Source organism: Lepidochelys kempii, chromosome 8 (assembly GCF_965140285.1).
Source record: "Lepidochelys kempii isolate rLepKem1 chromosome 8, rLepKem1.hap1, whole genome shotgun sequence".
Classification (NCBI taxonomy): Eukaryota; Metazoa; Chordata; order Testudines; family Cheloniidae; genus Lepidochelys; species Lepidochelys kempii.
In genome coordinates this window covers 64,227,113-64,245,993 of record NC_136387.1, presented here as the reverse complement: position 1 = coordinate 64,245,993, position 18,881 = coordinate 64,227,113, and the positions used below count along the sequence as shown (strand labels likewise).

Genomic DNA, 18,881 nt, shown 5'->3' with positions numbered 1-18,881 from the left:
CTGGAAAACAAAACACTCCACCCCGCACACAATTCTAGCCCTGGGGAGAGGATGAGAGAAGAAGCCACATGTTTCAGATATTAGTCCTATCGCTAATGCTCTGCTGGAAGGCACTAAGTCTAAGAACCTATATAGAATGCAACTGTGAGCACCTGGGTGGAATTGAAATTGTTTGTTTTGACCTTTAAACCACTAGATGGTTTGAGAATGAAACAGCCTAGGTTGGAAACAGCAGATGTGCTTGAACTGGAGCATCTTCTATTTAAACAGGAGGAATTCTCTATCGGGGTCTGAGGTCCTCTTCTTGAAATTTTGCTTCCCAGTCAGCTTGGTTCACGACAGCACAGATTCACTGCAAAATACATCTTTTTCATGGGGTTAGGCTGATAGGTGAGGAGGTTCATTATTGTTTACAGGTGGATAGATAATTGTAATTAGTAATTATAAAGCCAGACTACACAGTTTACCAGGAGAACTCTGATTGCTTATAGTTGTTTCAGTAAATTTCAATAAATGTATGTGGGCCATGCAGCATGGAGAGGAACAATTGTTCCTGGACATTGACCCCGCCATCCTTGTGTTAGTATCTGGCAACACCACAGATATCTTGCTGTATGTTCTGAAGCTGGCACAGGTGTCAACTGGCTGCAGGCAAAGGACCTTTCAGAAGTATCTGATCCCCTGCTCCCTCTACTCTCTCCTTATTGGGCTTATGTTCAGTGAAAAAATAGCATTCTTTCTCTCTCGTTTCCTACCTGCCTCCTAACATTCTTGCTTCCAAACATACACAATAGTACGTATTGGGTATGTATTGAGAACTTGGGCAGGTGGGCTAGCACTTCGAGTGCAAATATGCAAAGTCACTTACGAATAGCTGTATTCAGATGAATAATAACTTCTCCCAAGTGTTCACATGAACAAAAACAGGTCACCTAAATGTTCTTGGTCAACTGAACAAAAGAGGACCTGATTAGGGTTAGATTTAATAGTGAGTTGGATTTCATGAACTCATTCACAACTCCCTACTCTCAACAACCAGCAGGCTTGAGGAGCAGCAGAGCAGCGTCGACACACCCTCTCAATCTCATCAAAAGTCAATAGCTTCTGGCAGGAGAATGGGAAAAAAAAAAATTCTTTTTCCCCTTTCAGCCAGTGAAGGGTGTGGGGCTTCAGATTTATCAGACAGAGGTAGCCAGAGGCTGAGCTGTTCCAATAATCTCAGCCTTTGTGCAGGTAGGAATCTCAGCACCTAGGGGGAGCAGGGGCGCTGGACTTCTCATCTGGGCATTTGCCCAGGATTTTACTCATGGGCTTCCCCATCTGATGTATTTGCCTCTCCTAATTAGGCCTTTAGCCCCTGGTTTAGTAGACATCTGAAAGATTTTTCTATCCCTAGGTTGGAGTGTGGGAATGGTACTTGGGAACTTGGATTCTTATCCAAGAACATAAGAACGGCCATACTGGGTCAGACCAAAGGTCCAAAAAGCCCACTATCCCGTCTTCTGACAGTGCTCCAATGGCAGGTGCTCCAGAGGGAATGAACAGAACAGGAAATCATCAAGTGATCCATCCCCTGTTGCTATTCCCAGCTTCTGGCAAACAAAGGCTAGGGACACCATCCCTCCCCATCCTGGCTAATAGAATGTATCTAGTTCTTTTCTAGATACCTTGTTATAGTCTTGGTCTTCACAATATTCCTCTGGCAAGGAGTTCCACAGGTTGACTCGGCTTTGTGTGGAAAAAATACTTCCTTTTGTTTGTTTTAAACCTGCTGCCTATTAATTTCATTTGGTGACCCCAAGTTCTTGTGTTATGAGAAGGTGTAAATAACACTTCCTTATTTACTTTCTCCACACCAGTTATGATTTTGTAGACCTCAATCATATCCCCCCTTAGTCGTCTCTTTTCCAAGCTGAAAAGTCCCAGTCTTAATCTCTCCTCATACGGAAGCCGTTCCATACCCCTAATAATTTTTGTTTCCCTTTTCTGTACCTTTTCCCATTCCAACATATCTTTTTTTAGACGGGGCAACCACATCTGCACATAGTATTCAAGATGTGGGCATACCATGTATTTATATAGAGGTAGTATGATATTTTCTGTCTTATTATCTATCCCTTTCTTAATGATTCCCAACATTCTGTTTGCTTTTTTTGACTGCCGATACACATTGAGTGAATGTTTTAGAGAACTATCCACAATGACTCCAAGATCTTTCTTGGGTGGTAACAGTTAATTTAGACCCCATCATTTTATATGTATAGTTGGGATTATGTTTTCCAGTGTGCATTACTTTGCATTTATCAACATTGAATTTCATCTGCCATTTTGTTGCCAAGTCATCCAGTTTTCAGAGATCCTTTTGTAGCTCTTTGCAGTCTGCATGGGACTTAACTATCTTAAGTAGTTTTGTATCATCTGCAGTTTTGCCACCTCACTGTTTACCCCTTTTTCTAGATCATTTATGAATATTTTGAATAGGACTGGTCCCAATACAGACCCCTGTGGGACACCACTATTTACCTTTCTCCATTCTGAAAACTGACCATTTATTCCTAGCCTTTGTTTCTTATCTTTTAACTAGTTACCAGTTCATGAGAGAACCTTCCCTCTTATGCCATGACAGCTTACTTTGCTTAAGAGCCATTGGTGAGGGATCTTGTCACAGGCTTTCTGAAAAACTTGGCCCACTATATCCGCTGGATCCTCTTTGTTCACATGCTTGTTGACTCCCCTCCCCCCCCCGCCCCAGGCAAAGAATTCTGGTAGATCAGTGAGGCATGATTTCCCTTTACGAAAACCATGTTGACTCTTCCTCAAAAAATTATGTTCATCTATGTGTCTGACAAATTTGTTCTTTACTATAGTTTCAACCAGTTTGCCTGGTACTGAAGTCAGGCTTACAGGCCTGTAATTGCCAGGATCATCTCTGGAGTCCTTTTAAAAAATTGGTGTCACATTAGCTATCCTCCAGTCATTTAGTACAGAAGCTGATTTAAATAGGTTACAGACTATAGTTAATAGTTCTGCAATTTCACATTTGAGTTCCGTCAGAACTCTTGGGTGAATACCATCTGGTTCTGGCGATTTATTACTATTGTTGATTTACTCCACAACCTGTAATAAAACATCAGTCTCCGTTTCCCCATCTGTAAAATTATAATAATACTTGCCAGACCTACCTCATAGGGGCATTTAAGGGTTTATTAATATTTGTGAAACAGTTTGGAATAATTGGATATAAGAAACTAAAGAAGTATTTCATTTTAGTAAGAGGGGTTAAAAGCTCCAAAATAAAAGGAGGTATGTCATCCTGTTTTGACTGTTGCTCAAAGTTAAGTTATGATGCTTGCACGTCATAAGTACATAACAATCAGTTTTCTAATCCATAGCTTAAATGGCATCGATATGAGTCTGAAAGGAAAATGGATAAACAAGAATCCCTGAAAATAATGACCATTTTTGTATTCATGTAGAGTGTGTTTACAAATAGTCTATGATCTTGCCATCTTACCTGCAGTGGCTGGAAAAAAGGCTCTGTTCACTTGATGCCATAACTGAAATAGAATTTTGAATATTGGATTTACTCCTTAAAAAAAGGTTGAAGTACTCAAAGTTTAAAAGAATATTTAAATCTGAAAATATCTCAATACATTGTAACCTACCATTGTTACATAAAAATATACTTGCAGTTCCATAAATATGAAATAAAAGAATATTTTTAATAATCCACTGTCTTCCTCAGTTTTGAGATACATTTTTGACTTGCCAGGGAGCTTGAAGCTATGCTGACCCTCTCTTTAATATTAATGTACTCTGACTGTACTACTCTGTTCCTTTGCCTCTGATTAATGCTGTCTGTCAATTATTTACAGATCCGGTGGTACTGTGGAAGTTCCCGGAGGACTTCGGAGACCAGGTTGGAAACATGAGATTGAACTTTTTTTTAATGTTAGAATAATAATAAAAAAAGCTCTCCTACTCAGCTGTGGAAAGGCAGATGCTAATGATATCGGTGAGCAAGTCTTCACCAACTGATGGATTGGTAATTAGAATGCATTTGTGAGAAGAATATGAAATAGTAGTTTTGAAGCATTTTATCCATAGTAGTGTCTTTAATAGATTTCACATTCTTTCTATTATATGAACTATAATGTATTCAATGAGTTTTTATGCAGTTCAATTTTTGTGGTGTTTAGGGTTGAAAAAAAGGTACATTTCTCAACAAAGCTTTACAAAAAATCTTAATGAGACAAACATTTGTCTCAAAAGATATATAAATAAACAAAAACATCCTGATATCTATTTTTAATATTGGAACCTTTATAAATAATGTTGCCATAGTAGTTTACAGCTCAACATTTTGTATTGTTTTATAAAATTACTCTACATTGTGCTTTGTAGGACTGTTGATTTGCACATGCTAGTAATGGACAAAGGGGGTAAACCTACTGATTGTGCAAACACTGAAGCTCTAGTTTCTTATTATGAATTGTTCTCAAAGGTAAACTTAAGTCCACTGTATCTAAAGGGTTATATCCATACTTGATAGCATTAATAGCAAGTTTATTAATTAGGTAGTCTGCTTAGATGGAGAGAATATTTTATTTGTAACTGTTTTTTAGTATTTCACTATTATTTAGATGTATCTATTCTATTGACACCATTTTGTATTTGCATAAAAAAAGCTTATGTAGACACATTTAATAGAAGAAGTGTTTCTGATGCCAGAGATCACCTTCCTTTGCTTGCTTTCTTATATCCATATTGAGTCAACCAAGCATTGATAGTGTCACCACAATAGTTGCTTAGAAATGTCTGAAGAGTAGATTTTGTTAAATTGGAGAAACAGTCTGAAATTAATAACATGAGTTTCTATAAAGATAGAAATAAGATGGTTCAGGATTTAAAGGAATAGTTAGCTCACACTTTATATTTGTGACTTTATCTGGTTGGGAGATTATTACCAGTCAAGGATCTGGAGGTTATAAGTAAGGGATAAATAGAATATGAGCAAAGTACACCGTCATACCTTCTTAATCATATATTCTGCAAGCTTTGATAATACCTTTCTGAGGAAAGAATGATTGTCTCTTTTCTGGTTTAAATTCAGAGGTTTTAGGAAGGACTCACTCAAAAGAGGTTAGAAATGAAGTATGAGGACAAGTTGGAATTTAATCAATAGGTTGAGGGTTAGTCAGTGAACATTGGATGTTGAAATATGACTAGAAGATGAAGTCTACTGAAGACGGGAGGGAAACATGTAATGCTGGAATGGACGTGGCCAACCGAATTTTAAAGGCATCTGTCTGGAACCTGGCTTTGGGCTCTGCACAACCTGCATTCACACCTGTTCCACAATTTGGGGAAACTAATATTCTGGTATTATATCAGCTTTCATGGAAAAAAGTAAATTTCAAATCCCCTTTCATGGAGAAGTTGCCTTTAAAATGTAAATTGATCAATAGGTTTTGAAAAGAACAAACCGCTGGGCTTTGCTTCTGCATGAAGGGCTTGATCCAACCAACACATTGCAGTTAGTGGGAGCTTTCATTTACTTCAGTAGGCTTTGGATGAAGCAACAGAAAAGGAGACTTGGAGGATCTAAATAAAGTCCTCTTGCACATTTCTATTTAGATCTAGTCAGAGCATTTGTAATGAAATAATTAAACTTAAATTAATGTTTTGTGTATTTGTGTTTGAGGGGGGATTCCAAAAGAAAATCATGCATGTTTCTCTCCCCATTTTCCAGTCAGCTCTGCTTTAAAAGTAAAATGTGTTCAATTTTGAATGTATGCCAAGGAATCATCTTTCCTAAAATCCCTAGGCACTTGTGATAATAGTGAATTGGTTGCAGTTACAGAGAGTAACACAGAATTGCTTTTCTCCCATGTTGAATGGCTTGACAGCTTATTGCCTTCTCTTGCCTTCACTTTCGTGGTTCAGCAAAACCTTTTTCCTGCTTATTTCACTTGCTCTGATTTTCTCCTCCTCCTTCTCTTCTTATGCTCTTCCTAATCTTTACTGCTTCCTTATATCTTTTTCATCCTCTTGGCTTCACATTTTTTTCCTACTAGCCCTAGGAACATTTTCCTATCTCTTGTTTCCCAAGAGACGTTTGCTCTTTCATATCTGGCCACTTTTGCAAATTCTTCCTGGACAGATCTCACCAAAGTTGTCTCTAGGTCACTTTGCACCAGAACTATTTGGTTTTGGTTTGATTAAAAGGTCATTTCTTTGAGGCAGGAATTTTGTCATCTTATTTATTTTGTCAAGCATTCTGCACATTTAGGGCGCTGGGGAAATAATAGGCACACAATCTGAAAAATGTTCTGTCAGAGTAAACTGGTTAATTATAATCACAGTTTGCATATGTGGGAGGAAGATGGTCCAATGGTTAGGGTGCCAGCCCAGGACTCACTCTGCCACAGACTTCCTGTGTGACTGTGAACAAATCAGTTTCTCTGTGCTAATTGTTTAAATGCCTGCAAAGCTATTCATGTGGCATGGCAGACGAGGCAAAAACAAAACAACACAACCCCTCCCCCATTGAAATGTGGAAAAATGCTTTTCCTGATACTTTTACAATATGGATCTCAACACAGAATCATAGAAATGAAGAGCTGGAAGGGACTGCCAGAAGTCATCTGGCCCAGTGCCTTGCTCAGTGGCAGGACCAAATACACCTACCCTATTCCAGCCTTAACTATTTTCATTAGATGCTCTTCAGTTTCCCCATATCTTTCTTAAAGTATGGTTCCCAAAACTGGACATAGTACTCCAACTGAGGCCTTACCAGTAGGGGGGGACAGTTACTTTCTGGGTCTTACATACAACAGTCCTATTAATACATCCCAAAATGATATTAGCCTTTTTAGCAACTGCATCACATTGTTGGCTCATATTCAATTTGTTATCCACTGTAATCCCCAGATCCTTTTCAGCAGTGCTATGACCTAGCTGGTTATTCCCCATTTTGTAGTTGTGCATTTAATTTTTTCTTTCTAAGTGTAGTATTTTGCACTTGTCTCTAATGATATTTCATCTTGTCAATTTCAGAGCAATTCTCTAATTTTTCCAGGTCTTTTGAATTCTAATCTTGTCCTCCAAAGTGCTTGCAACAACTTCCCAGCTTGGTGTCATCTGAAGATTTTATCGGCATACTGTCCACCCCGTTATCCAAGTTAATGAAAATATAGTACTGGACCCTGACAGATTCTTGTGTGGCACCACTCAATATGTCCTTCCAGTTTGACAGTGAACCACTGATAACTATTTTTTGAGTGTGTTTTTTTCAACCAGTTTGTGCATCCATTTTATAGTAGTTTCATCTAGACCACATTTCCCTATTTTGCTTATGAGAATGTCAAAAGCATTAATAAAATCTACATAAATCATTTATGCTTCCTCATGTCTACTAGGTCAGTAACCCTGTCAGAGAAGGAAATTTGGTTAGCTTGGTATGATTTTCACCTAGAGATTGGCTGTATACCATACAGTGAAGCTGAGCCACAAGCAAGTTGTACAGAGTGCACTGCAATAAAGACCTCTGTATGAAGAAACTAATCATATCATTGAGATGTCAGACAACTGTACAACTTACCATTATGCTGGAATTTCTGCTATGGAAATGTAGTTTGACAGAGTTGGAGAAATTCTATTATAAGATACCTGGAAAAGTAGGGCATTGAAAAGCCCTTCATTAAAACAATGGCACATCAGCATCAATTGTATATTATTCTTCCATGCAACAAACATGGTCACAAAACACAGTAAAGGAATTTTTCAGAACCTGGAGTGAGATGACAAAAGTCTCAACATCAGTGTAGAAAGATGAAATCATTTAAAATAGCAAGCCAATAGAAGTCACAAATGCTTAAGTTGGGACGCTCTAGTAATCAATACAGAAATGGCAATTAAAAAGTTCATTGATTAATCTAATACTGAAGTTAAACTAGAAAGATCATGACCAATTCACTGACTGAAGTAGGAGTAAGGTACCATCAACCGAGGAAACAGTTGTCTTTACGTTTTGGGACCTGTAGATAGAAAATGTATTGTGGGATGAAAACACAATTTGCAGTTAAGTTTATTCATTTAGGAAGAATGCTCTGATACCCCTTTTGCAATAGTATTTCCATATCTGTTTGATGAGGGAGGTTTGGTGAAAGATGTCATCACTTTCAGAAGTACAATGATGTTTGCAAACACATTATTTTTGTCTACTACAACCTTTCACCGATTAATAAATTTGTTCATTTAGTTATCTCTTGAGAGAAAACCAAACTTCTTTCAATAGAATGTGTAGTATTGAAAGTTTTTCTCTTGTATTTTGCACCATGACCCCATTCTGACAACAAAAATTACTATATGACCCCGAGGGGGGGGGCCCAAAGTCTGACCCTGCCTGAGCCCCACTACCTCAGGTGGGAAGGCCAAAGGGCTTCAGCCCAAGGTGGGGTCCTGTAACCTGAGCCCCGACACACAGAGCTGAAGCTTTTGGGCTTGGGCTCAGGCTTCGGCTCTGGGCCCCCGCAAATCTAACTCCAGCCCTTGTGATGCCATTAAAATGGGGTTGCGACCCACTTTGTGGTCCTGACCCACAATTTGAAAGCCACTGCTTTAAAACGTAGGAAAAAAAATCAGTGACAGCACATTTTGTTTGACATTTTTTTGAAACAAGGACAACAGGCCAGATCTTCAGCTGATGTAAATCACTGATCTACGCTAGTTGAGGATCTTGCACAGTATCTTAATTTTGTTAATCTTTAAAATTAAGACTTCTTATGCTGTCATCACTACCTTTGTACATGCTGTGCACCCATGCAAGGGTCAGGTTAGGCAGAATCTGGTCTTCAGTTGTACTTTTAGGTAGAATAGCCTCTAATGGCTAATTAATCTGCTCATTGTAGAAACACTCTCTTTGTATGGTTGCCTGGTAACCTCTACAAACTCAGATCTATGTGAATGGCAGCTGGTGGGCAGGTAATCTTAAATTTTAGATGGATAATATATTTTGTACATCTATGCCTGCACACCCCTTTCTGAAGTCCAATTACATTCAAAACTCCCATTTGAATTCAGTGGCAGTTTTGTGACAAGACACTGAATATTTAGGTCTGTGTTTTAGCCATTAGAATCCACACTTCTTCGAGTGCTGTTTCTGTGGGTGCTCCACTCCAGGTGATGGTGCGTCCTGGTGCTGTTGATCGGAGATCTTTGCTAGCAGTGCCTGGTCAGGACGCACGTGCTCAGCTGTTGTCTCGCGGCGTCGTTAGGTTCTGTCTGTGCGCGTGCGTCCCGCACCCCCTTAGTTCCTTCTTAATGTCTTCGGCTGAAGACAGGACTTGGGGCAGTGCTGAACCTCTTCCCCTGGACACTGAAGGAAACAAGTAGAAATAGTTAGCTAGAAGTATCCCAGTTCTTTCCCTTCCTTTAGAATAGTCGTTCATTATTTGTTAGTTTAAAAAATAAACAAACACACACACTTTTTTTTTTCTCAAGTTTCTCTCCCGCTGAGACTTCCTGCCCAGGCAGTCATAGCTTCATGATGCCGGGGTTCCCTGGATTAAAAGAATGCGGCTCCTGCAATGAGTTGTGCTGTGGTCTGATGGACACTCACTGTGTGTGAAGTGTCTAGGCTTGATACACATTCCTGCAAAGTGTGTCCATTGCAATAGCCTGAAATCCAGGGCTAGCTGCGACAGAGACCTGCAGCTGAAAATGCTTCTTATGGAGAAATCCCTGCAGCCACCAGCAGAGAGGGGCATGAGTAAACCCTCTCCCTCATGCTTCCCTGCCAGGTCGGAACTGACCAGGAACACGGCTTCACCCTCTCATGCGAAGAGGCAGGAAGCCCCAACCTTTCCACATAGGGACCTAAATAAACGAAAAAGGTCTCCGGCGAAGTCACTTCCCCCTGTGCTGACAGCACCAAAGACCGGCACAGATGACCACCCGAGCACCTCAGGCACAGCGCACATGGGGCGCAGAAACAAGCACTTGATCCCCCACAGCGGGTAGCTTTCCTCAGCACTGAAGCTATTGGCACCGCAGACGGACTCGGTACCAGCTGTGTGGTTCACCCCGGTGCCGACAAGACCGTCAGCACTGAAACCAACAGTAACCCCCACTGCAGATGCGCCACCAACGGAGGGCACCTATATGCAGCTACCGGCGCCCTTCAGGGCTAAACAGAAATCTCTGTGGACATCAGCTCACACTCCAAGACCCGCAGCACCACAGCCCATGGAGCACCAACAATTCCAAAACCATGCTGACATCTCCATGACCCCAGAGCCTGACTGTCCTCTCCTCTCCTCTCCACCGAGCGTACGCTCTTTGATCAGCTGCTCTCACCACCTGACCTGGCCACGCTCACTGACCGTGAGAATGACATACCACAGCAGGCAGAGTTTTCCCCACCTGACTGTCCTCCACCACCAGAGCCACACCTATTTCAAGGCGTGGTTCCCCACAAGAACCAGCCTCAATTTCCCTGTTTTGTCCCCCCAGGGGCAGGGCCTCACATTTCATACTGTATGCAGTGGCCACAGTGGTATCCATGGTCTGCCTATGATGCCAGTCATTCTCGCGGACCCTCCATCAGACCACAGGCCTGGTCTGCACCTCTATATCCAGCTCCATCCACAGCTACTGAGCCCCCTCTCAAAGAAGTGGGCTACAAACCTTTCCCTGAATTATCCAATCATAATTCTCTGTCAGCCTATTTCATGCAGACGCTTCCCTGATAGGCTGGGGAACTCACCTGGGAGATTTCCAAGCAACGACTCTCCAAATGGATATCTGAATGCATTAGGTCCTGCAGAATGCTTAACCCCCCCGAGGGTATCAGAACACACTGTACTAGAGTGATGTCAACATCCATTGCATTCCTGCAAAACATACCTATTACCAACATATGCAAGACGGCCATATGGGCATCAGACCACACGTTCACCAAACATTATGCTATCACGCAGGACACTATGGCAGACACCATAGTAGGTGTCAAGGTTCCGCCCCCACTCTGAACTCTAGGGTACAGATGTGGGGACCTGCATGAAAACCTCCTAAGTTTACTTTTACCAGCTTAGGTTAAAACTTCCCCAAGGTACAAATTAATTTTATCCTTTGTCCTTGGAATATCCACTGCCACCACCAAACTCTAACTGGGTTTACTGGGAAACGCAGTTTGGACACGTCTTTCCCCCCCAAATCCTCCCAATCCTTGCACCCCACTTCCTGGGAAAGATTTGGTAAAAATCCTCACCAATTTGCATAGGTGACCACAGACCCAAACCCTTGGATCTGAGAACAATGAAAAAGCATTCAGTTTTCTTACAAGAAGACTTCTAATAGAAATAGAAGTAGATAGAAGTAAAGGAATCACCCCTGTAAAATCAGGATGGTAGATACCTTACAGGGTAATTAGATTCAAAACATAGAGAATCCCTCTAGGCAAAACCTTAAATTACAAAAAAAGACACACAGACAGAAATAGTCATTCTATTCAGCACAATTCTTTTCTCAGCCATTTAAAGAAATCATAATCTAACGCATACCTAGCTAGATTACTTACTAAAGTTCTAAGACTCCATTCCTGGTCTATCCCCAGCAAAAGCAGCATGTAGACAGACCCAGACCCTTTGTTTCTCTCCCTCCTCCCAGCTTTTGAAAGTATCTTGTCTCCTCATTGGTCATTTTGGTCAGGTGCCAGCGAGGTTACCTTTAGCTTCTTAACCCTTTACAGGTGAGTGGATTTTTCCTCTGGCCAGGAGGGATTTTAAAAGGGTTTACCCTTCCCTTTATATTTATGACAGTAGGCCACACAGTACTGTCTATCGTTATCAACGACGCAACTCCAAAGTCCCACCAACCATAGTGGGTACTGCTACACATTCACCTGGAGTGGAGCACCCACAGGGACAGCACTCGAAGAAGAGAAGATTACTCACCTTGCAGTAACTGAGGTTCTTTGAGATGTGTGTCCTGTGGGTGTTCCACTACCCATCCTCCTCCCCTCTACTTTGGAGTATGAATCAGACGACTCTACGGTAGAGAAGGAACTGAGGGGGTGCGGGACACCTATGCAGACAGACTCTAACAATGCAGCGAGACAACAGCTGAGTGCATGTGTCCCGACCAGGCACTGCTACTGAAGATCACCAATCAACGGCGTCAGGATGCACCATCACCTGGAGTGGAGCACTCACAGGGACACACATCTTGAAGAATCTCAGTTACTGCAAGGTGAGTAACCTCTTCTGTTTTGTTTGAACACTTTTGTTGAAAAAAATACAATAGTTATATTTCAAAGTAATTTTAAAATAAAACAAGCCAAAATAACTCCAGCAAAACAAACCAAACCCCCCAAATCCTGTATAATTGTTTAAAAACAAAAAAGTTATCTCTGGCAGAAAATGTAGTAATGCCGTGATGCAGCACTGAACCGCAGTAACTTGACAGACTATGGAGGAAATTTTGGTTCCACTGAAGTCACTGGCAAAAAACTATTATTGATATCAATGGGGTCAGGATTTAATTCTCAAGCTTTTCCCCAAGCAGCTTTATTCCTGGTTGTCCCTTTAATAAACTGAAAACTCATTGAGAGTGCTCCCTTCATAATATCATCAAATAACAATTTACCCTGGCAAAGATGTGGAGCTTCTTTCAGGTCATTTTGGGAGTTACAGTTCAGTTCTCCCTAGGAATATTAGAAACAACAATATGGCACCGATGAAATAGAGAATTGATAAGTATTCAGTATAACTAGTCAGCCAAATAGCAGAAGGATGACAGATTTTTTAATCAAATTTCAGACCATTATAATGCATGCTTTTTAAATAATGGTTGGCCTAAGAGGTTGGTATAAGCCCTGAAGAGTAGGGTTTAATATCCCTTCCAAAGTTTTTATCATAATCAATTATGATAACTCTAGATATTCTTGGTATCCGTATGAACAACTGATCCCTTTTTGAATCTTCCTAAGTTCTTGGTCCATGGTATAATATATGTGTTGTGTGAAGAAGTATTTCATTTGATCAGTCTTTAGTTTGTTACCTTTTAATTTAATTTATTGCTCCCCTTGTTGCAAGACAGGGAGACGTTTCTGATCTGCCTTCTCTAGACCTTCTTAATTATACTGTGTAGTTTTATCATGTCCTCTCTTATTTATGTCCTTTCTAAGGTAAACAATTCCAGCCATTTCAGTCTCTTCATGTGAGAGCTTTTCCATGCCCATGCTCATTCTTGTTGTCATTCACAAAAACCTCTCTAATTCTAATATCTTTTTTGAGATGGGGTGACCAGTAATATGCACTCTATTCTATATGAGGCTGCACAACTGATTTACGTAAAGGAATTCTAATAGTCCCTGGTTATTGACTGTCCCATTTCTTAGGTGTCCTAACATCCTTTCCAGTTGTGAACCATTTAGGCAAGGTCTGATTTTTGTGGTATAACAGATGTCTGCTCTCGTGGTTCGATCCTACCAAGTGCTGAACATTCTGATCCTGATCCAGCAAAGCACTTAAACTCATGCTTAACTTTGGACATGTGAGTAGTTCCATTGAGGTTAATGGGATGACATTTGTGTTGAAAATTGAGCACATGCTTAAGTGTGCTGCTGGATCACAGCCAGATTGCTCTGCATCTTGCATCGAGTGCTTGGTGTCTGGAAGTATCAGTGAAGTCAGCAGTAATAGAGACCAGAGCAATGTGGAGGAGAAAATATTGTTTTCTGACTTAAATAATAATACAAGCTCTATAAAAGTACAAGCGCTATAAAAAGCTGGATTTGGTTTTCAGAAGACAAACTTGTGTTCTGGACAATGAACACTGAGTCATGTGAAATTCAATGAAGTATAAAAGAGAGACAGGGTGGGTGAGGTACTATCTTTTATTGGATCAATTTCTGTTGGTGAAAGAGACAAGTTTTTGAGCTTACACTGAGCTCTTCTTCAGGTCTGTATAAGCTTGAAAGCTTGTTTCTTTCACCATTAGATAAAAGATAAAACATTTTACTGCACCCACCTTGTCTCTCTAATATCCTGGGACCAACACTCCTACAAGAACACTGCAAACAATAATTTATAAAAGACAGCTGTAATAGGCTTGAAATCCCAGCTCCTCACCTGTGAGACCAATACAAGCCCAGGATATCAGGTAGTTTGTACTTCTATCAAGGCTGCAGCGATGATATGAGGACATGCATCTCACCATCTTTCTTCCCTTCTTGATAGGTTCGTTCTTCTGCACTGATGGGGCATTAAATGCTCCTTTCACATGCTCATGGGAAATACAAGGGTGTTTGCATCAGGGATGCAACAAATCTTTGGTTTTGTTACTTTGGTCAACCAATCTGAAAGGGGAATTTAAGATATTGGTGCTGCTCTTATGCTGGTGAGTTGATGGTGTTTTTGTTATCTGGAGAATATTTGTGTTTATGTATTTGAGATTAAGGGTATGTATACACAGCAAAGAAAAACCCATAGTTGGCCCATGCCAGCCGACTTGGACTCGCGGGGCCCAGGCTGTGGGGCTGTTTAATTGCTGTTTAGAATTCTGGGCTTGGGTTGGAGCCTGGGCTCTTGGGCCCTGCAGGGTGTGAGGGTAACAAAGCTCTGGTTCAAGCCCAAACACAGCAATGAAACAGGCCTGCAGCATGAGCCCTGTGAGTCTGAGTCAGCTAGCACGGGTCAGCTGTGGATTTTTCTTTGCTGTGTAGAGGTACCCTGAATGTGTCAAACATGGGTCTCTGCTAACCTTGAAAGTATTCTTTTATTTAAATGGTACTGTCACTGCATTGTTTAGGGAAATTTAGGAACTTGCTGAACTTGATCAGCATATAGTACCAGCTAGCCTCATTTCTACCAGCTCTTTTATTATTGTTATAGGTCTTAATGACAGTTGTAAGCCATAGTACTGGATGCAGGTGTTAGTCCACCCTGGGGAGAATCATGACTGGTATAGAGAAAGTAAATAAGGAAGTGTTATTTACGCCTTCTCATAGCACAAGAACTATGGGTCACCAAATGAAATTAATCGGCAGCAGGTTTAAAACAAACAAAAGGAAGTATTTCTTCACACAACACACGGTCAGCCTGTGGAACTCCTTGCCAGAGGATGTTGTGAAGGCCAAGACTATGGCAGGATTTTAAAAAGAACTAGATAAGGTCATGGAGGATAGGTCCATCAATGGCTATTAGCCAGGATGGACTGGGATGGTGTCCCTAGCCTCTGTTTGCCAGAAGCTGGGAATGGGCTACAGAGGATGGATCACTTGCTGATTACCTTTCTGTTCATTCCCTCTGGTGCACCTGGCATTGGCCACTGTCGGAAGTCAGGATACTGGGCTATATGGACCTTTGGTCTGACCCAGTATGGCCATTCTTATGTTCTAACTTATAGCCTTAAGTGACATCCAGGAAAATTCTTGGTCTAACTCACACAATAGCAATGTTCTGCCTGCTAGCTAAACCCTGCTGAGGTTAAGGTAGATAATTTCCTATGAATTGCTGGCTCTTTAACTTCCTTTATGGCTGAAAAGCATCTAATATTTATTAAGTCAAAAGGACTTAAGGAAAAAATAATTAAGAAACTCTGTGTGTGTAAGTAAGGAATGCTTTTATTTTTCTTTCATGCGCAAATTGCAAATTGTTTCATGCGCAAACAACAGTTATTTTTAGCCATTTTATAAATGTTAGTTGCTACACTGAGTTGTTTGAACAGAAGGTTTCCACTTTGCTTTGGAAAACTTGCTTTAGGACAATTATTTGTTTAAATGTTTTAAAAGCAGTGAAGGTCACTAAAGACTCCCATAACATTCAGGATTTAAAATGTTCCAAGATGCAATCTAAGCAATGTCTTTTATCCTTTCTTTCACCCCAAAACACACAATAAATCAATTATATGAGGGCACCATTTTTAACAAAGTGAATGCAGCACTGATGTTCAAAATCAGGACTTTCCTGCACTTTTGGGGACAGGTGGCAACTGCAAGTATACTTATTGTTAGGATTGTGATGGTTTTGTTTTATAGAGCTTTTTCATGAGTTAAAAATGCTGAACTTGATCAGCATATGGTACCAGCTAGCCTCATCTCTACCAGCTCTTTTGTTATCTTGTTATTGTTATAGGTCTTAATGACAGTTGTAAGCCATAGTTCTGGATGTAGGGGTTAGTCCACCCTGGGGAGAAGAGGGAGAAACAGCAGTGTGGATTATGGAAATATGAATTGATTTAAAAAGCAGCTCTCTTGTAATAGAATGGGGCTCAAAGAAAGACGGAGGAGAAGCTGGTGAAAAGACGATGGAATATGATGTGAAAATGATCATTTGAATGCCTTCCTTTTCATTCGCAGCTGCTGTTTCTGGTGAAAAGACATGCATTTGTATATCTTAAGGCTGGGTGAAAAAGGGCCAGATGAATGGAATTACTTGTTAGATATGTTTTCATTTTGAGTCAAATAAATTATGTGCATTTTAATAGACTGTGTGCATTTTACTAGACTGTATGCATATGTTAGCAGCTTTTTTATCATACAGCTGTAATATTAGGGACTACATTTTGTAAAAATGTTCTCTTCTGTGTGTGTTCAAGTAAGTACAGTATTAGCTTAATATTTGACAGTCCTTCAGATACAGCCTTCAAAATTTAATTATGTTAGTGGTTTGACCTATCCCTATAACCCTCAGTAATGTACAATCCAAAGAGGGAAAAATGTAGTCCATGGTCAGGTGTTGGATCAGTGATGATGAATCTTTTAGATCATCATTTTGAGCAAGAATGCCGAAAATAGTTACCTGGTGTCATTCTTAGTAGACTTCTATTGCTCTCACTCCATTCCAGTTTACTGCTTACTTTTCCCTTCATTCTACTCTTCTGCTACACTGTCTTCCCTCCCTTTTCAAGTCATTCTTTCCATTTTAGCTTTCATTGTATTGACATATTTTGTCCCTCCACTGGCAATTCTGTCTCCCTCTGCTTCAGGCCATCCACTGGGGTGGGTGGGGGTGTGTGCGTGCGTGTGTGTGTTCCAATTAGCTCCGCCTCCCTGGATATTTGACATTGAATGGAATACTCTGCATCACTTGGATGCATAGTTGTGACTCTACTATTGTACTTTTCTGGGATGGGCAGTGAGAAAGTAAGGTCATCTAATTGCTTTTGCTATCACTAGGGCAAAGTGTAACAGGTTTTAAGCTATGCTCATGAAATGTCTTTCCCCACTTGCTTCCCATTCCCACTTGGTGGTCCTCTCATCTTCATTTAATTTCTTTTGTCCTTTTTTCAACTTCAACTATGATAGCAGTATTTTGCACTGAAGAACACTGGTTCTCCCCAGTTAGTGATTCTAATTAAGTTGTATGATTCTAATTATGCTATGCCATAATAAAATTATGCATGACCTACATTGTCTGTAAAAAGTAATTAGAATCCTCCACCCATAACTGCTATTCTAATTTTGTGTGTTACATTAGTAATGTTGTTTGTTTGCTGTTGTTCTGCTGCTAAAATGTTCCTGGATAAAAGTTAATTTCCTTTAAAACTTAAGGGAAACGTCCTTATTTTTTAACTATTGTAATTTCATTGTGACCAGATCTGTCTCATCTATCTGCCTGTAATAACATGCATGTTACGTTAAGCACTATGGCTTTTGTGCTGGTGATGCTTGACAGGAGCCTTGAAACAACTTGCATTGGTTGTCAAAAATCTGTTTCATTGGTTGCATAGCCAAAACGCTTAGTGCTCTTGAGGTACTCCATTGGAGAAATACTATTTACAGGGGGGGAAACAGTGTCTGATTTGCAAAGAAAATAAGTTTAACAGTCCTGTACCTTCCACCCCAGGGAGTCCCCTTCGTCTTTTTCGCTTGATTTTTTATTTTCGACCTAATCCTGAATAATGATGTGTCCTTTCAGCTCTTTCTTTCAATGGGAATTGCAGGTGCTCTGCTGTTTTTAGTATTAGGCCCTTTTATGGGACAGTAACCAGACATAGTGGGGGTATGATCCATTTTTGACTCTCACTACTATATATTACTGTTCACTAGGAAGTGAGACTAGGACTCATTAACAAGTAAAAACTAAAATTCAAATTTATCATTTAACTTGAGACAAAGAAAAATAAACATGTTTGGGATTATTTAAAATAGTGGTTTCAAATATATAAAGTAATGAAAACAATACTTTAAATGTTAGATTCTGATCTTATTTCAAAAATGTACCTTCTACAGTAGCTTATTAAAATGTATAGTGATTAGTTACTACTAAAACTCTGGCTGTTTTCTACATTTTTTTTTACCAGTGTTAAATCAAAAATATTGATGCGGCTCAGTTTTTTTTGCAGATGATCTGTACTGTTAAACATAGTATACTTTTACTTTGTAGTTCAGTTGTACTCTGAAAAGTGACTCTGTGAAATTGGCACATTATTACTGACCTGTTTTTTGAGCGTATTCAAAGTAATATCTCCTTTACTGGCTAAAGTAAGTGTTTACTGTGTGTACTCTTTGCAGAACCAATACAGATATGGGAGAGTTGGCTGGATTCTGTTCCTTCTTTTGCATCATAAACAGAATAGTTAAGAAAGATTCTTTATCATCATCACCATCATTTGGGCCCTGAAAGAACCCAGCCTGAATTTCTGATGTCAGGATGAGGGGATAAGAAGTCTTTGTACTTGTAAACCTGAGCAGTTTTCACCTGAAAGTCATTGTGGGTTCATAAGTGTGGAATCCCTTGATGCTATTCTTACAATCACTTTTCAAAGTGAAACCACTGCTTTAAGATGGAGTTCTGAATATTTAAAGAAGGTAATAAGATTTGTGGATACTTACTCTGAGCCACTAACTTGAAATCTTGTAAAGGAGATTACAA

At 40.1% G+C, this 18,881-nt stretch overlaps 1 protein-coding gene across 4 annotated transcripts in view; it reads left to right on the top strand.

The window, feature by feature from the left end:
• DENND1B (DENN domain containing 1B) overlaps positions 1–18,881 on the top strand; it is a 244,789-nt gene that overhangs the window by 67,182 nt on the left and 158,726 nt on the right. For 3 of the 4 annotated variants that reach the window (XM_073356748.1, XM_073356747.1, XM_073356750.1), the window contains exon 3: positions 3,876–3,919. The exons of the other annotated variant lie outside the window; for it this stretch is intronic. In XM_073356748.1, coding sequence (XP_073212849.1) covers positions 3,876–3,919 — 44 coding nt within the window. The remainder of the gene's footprint in view (positions 1–3,875; positions 3,920–18,881) is intronic. 4 annotated transcript variants of the gene reach the window in all.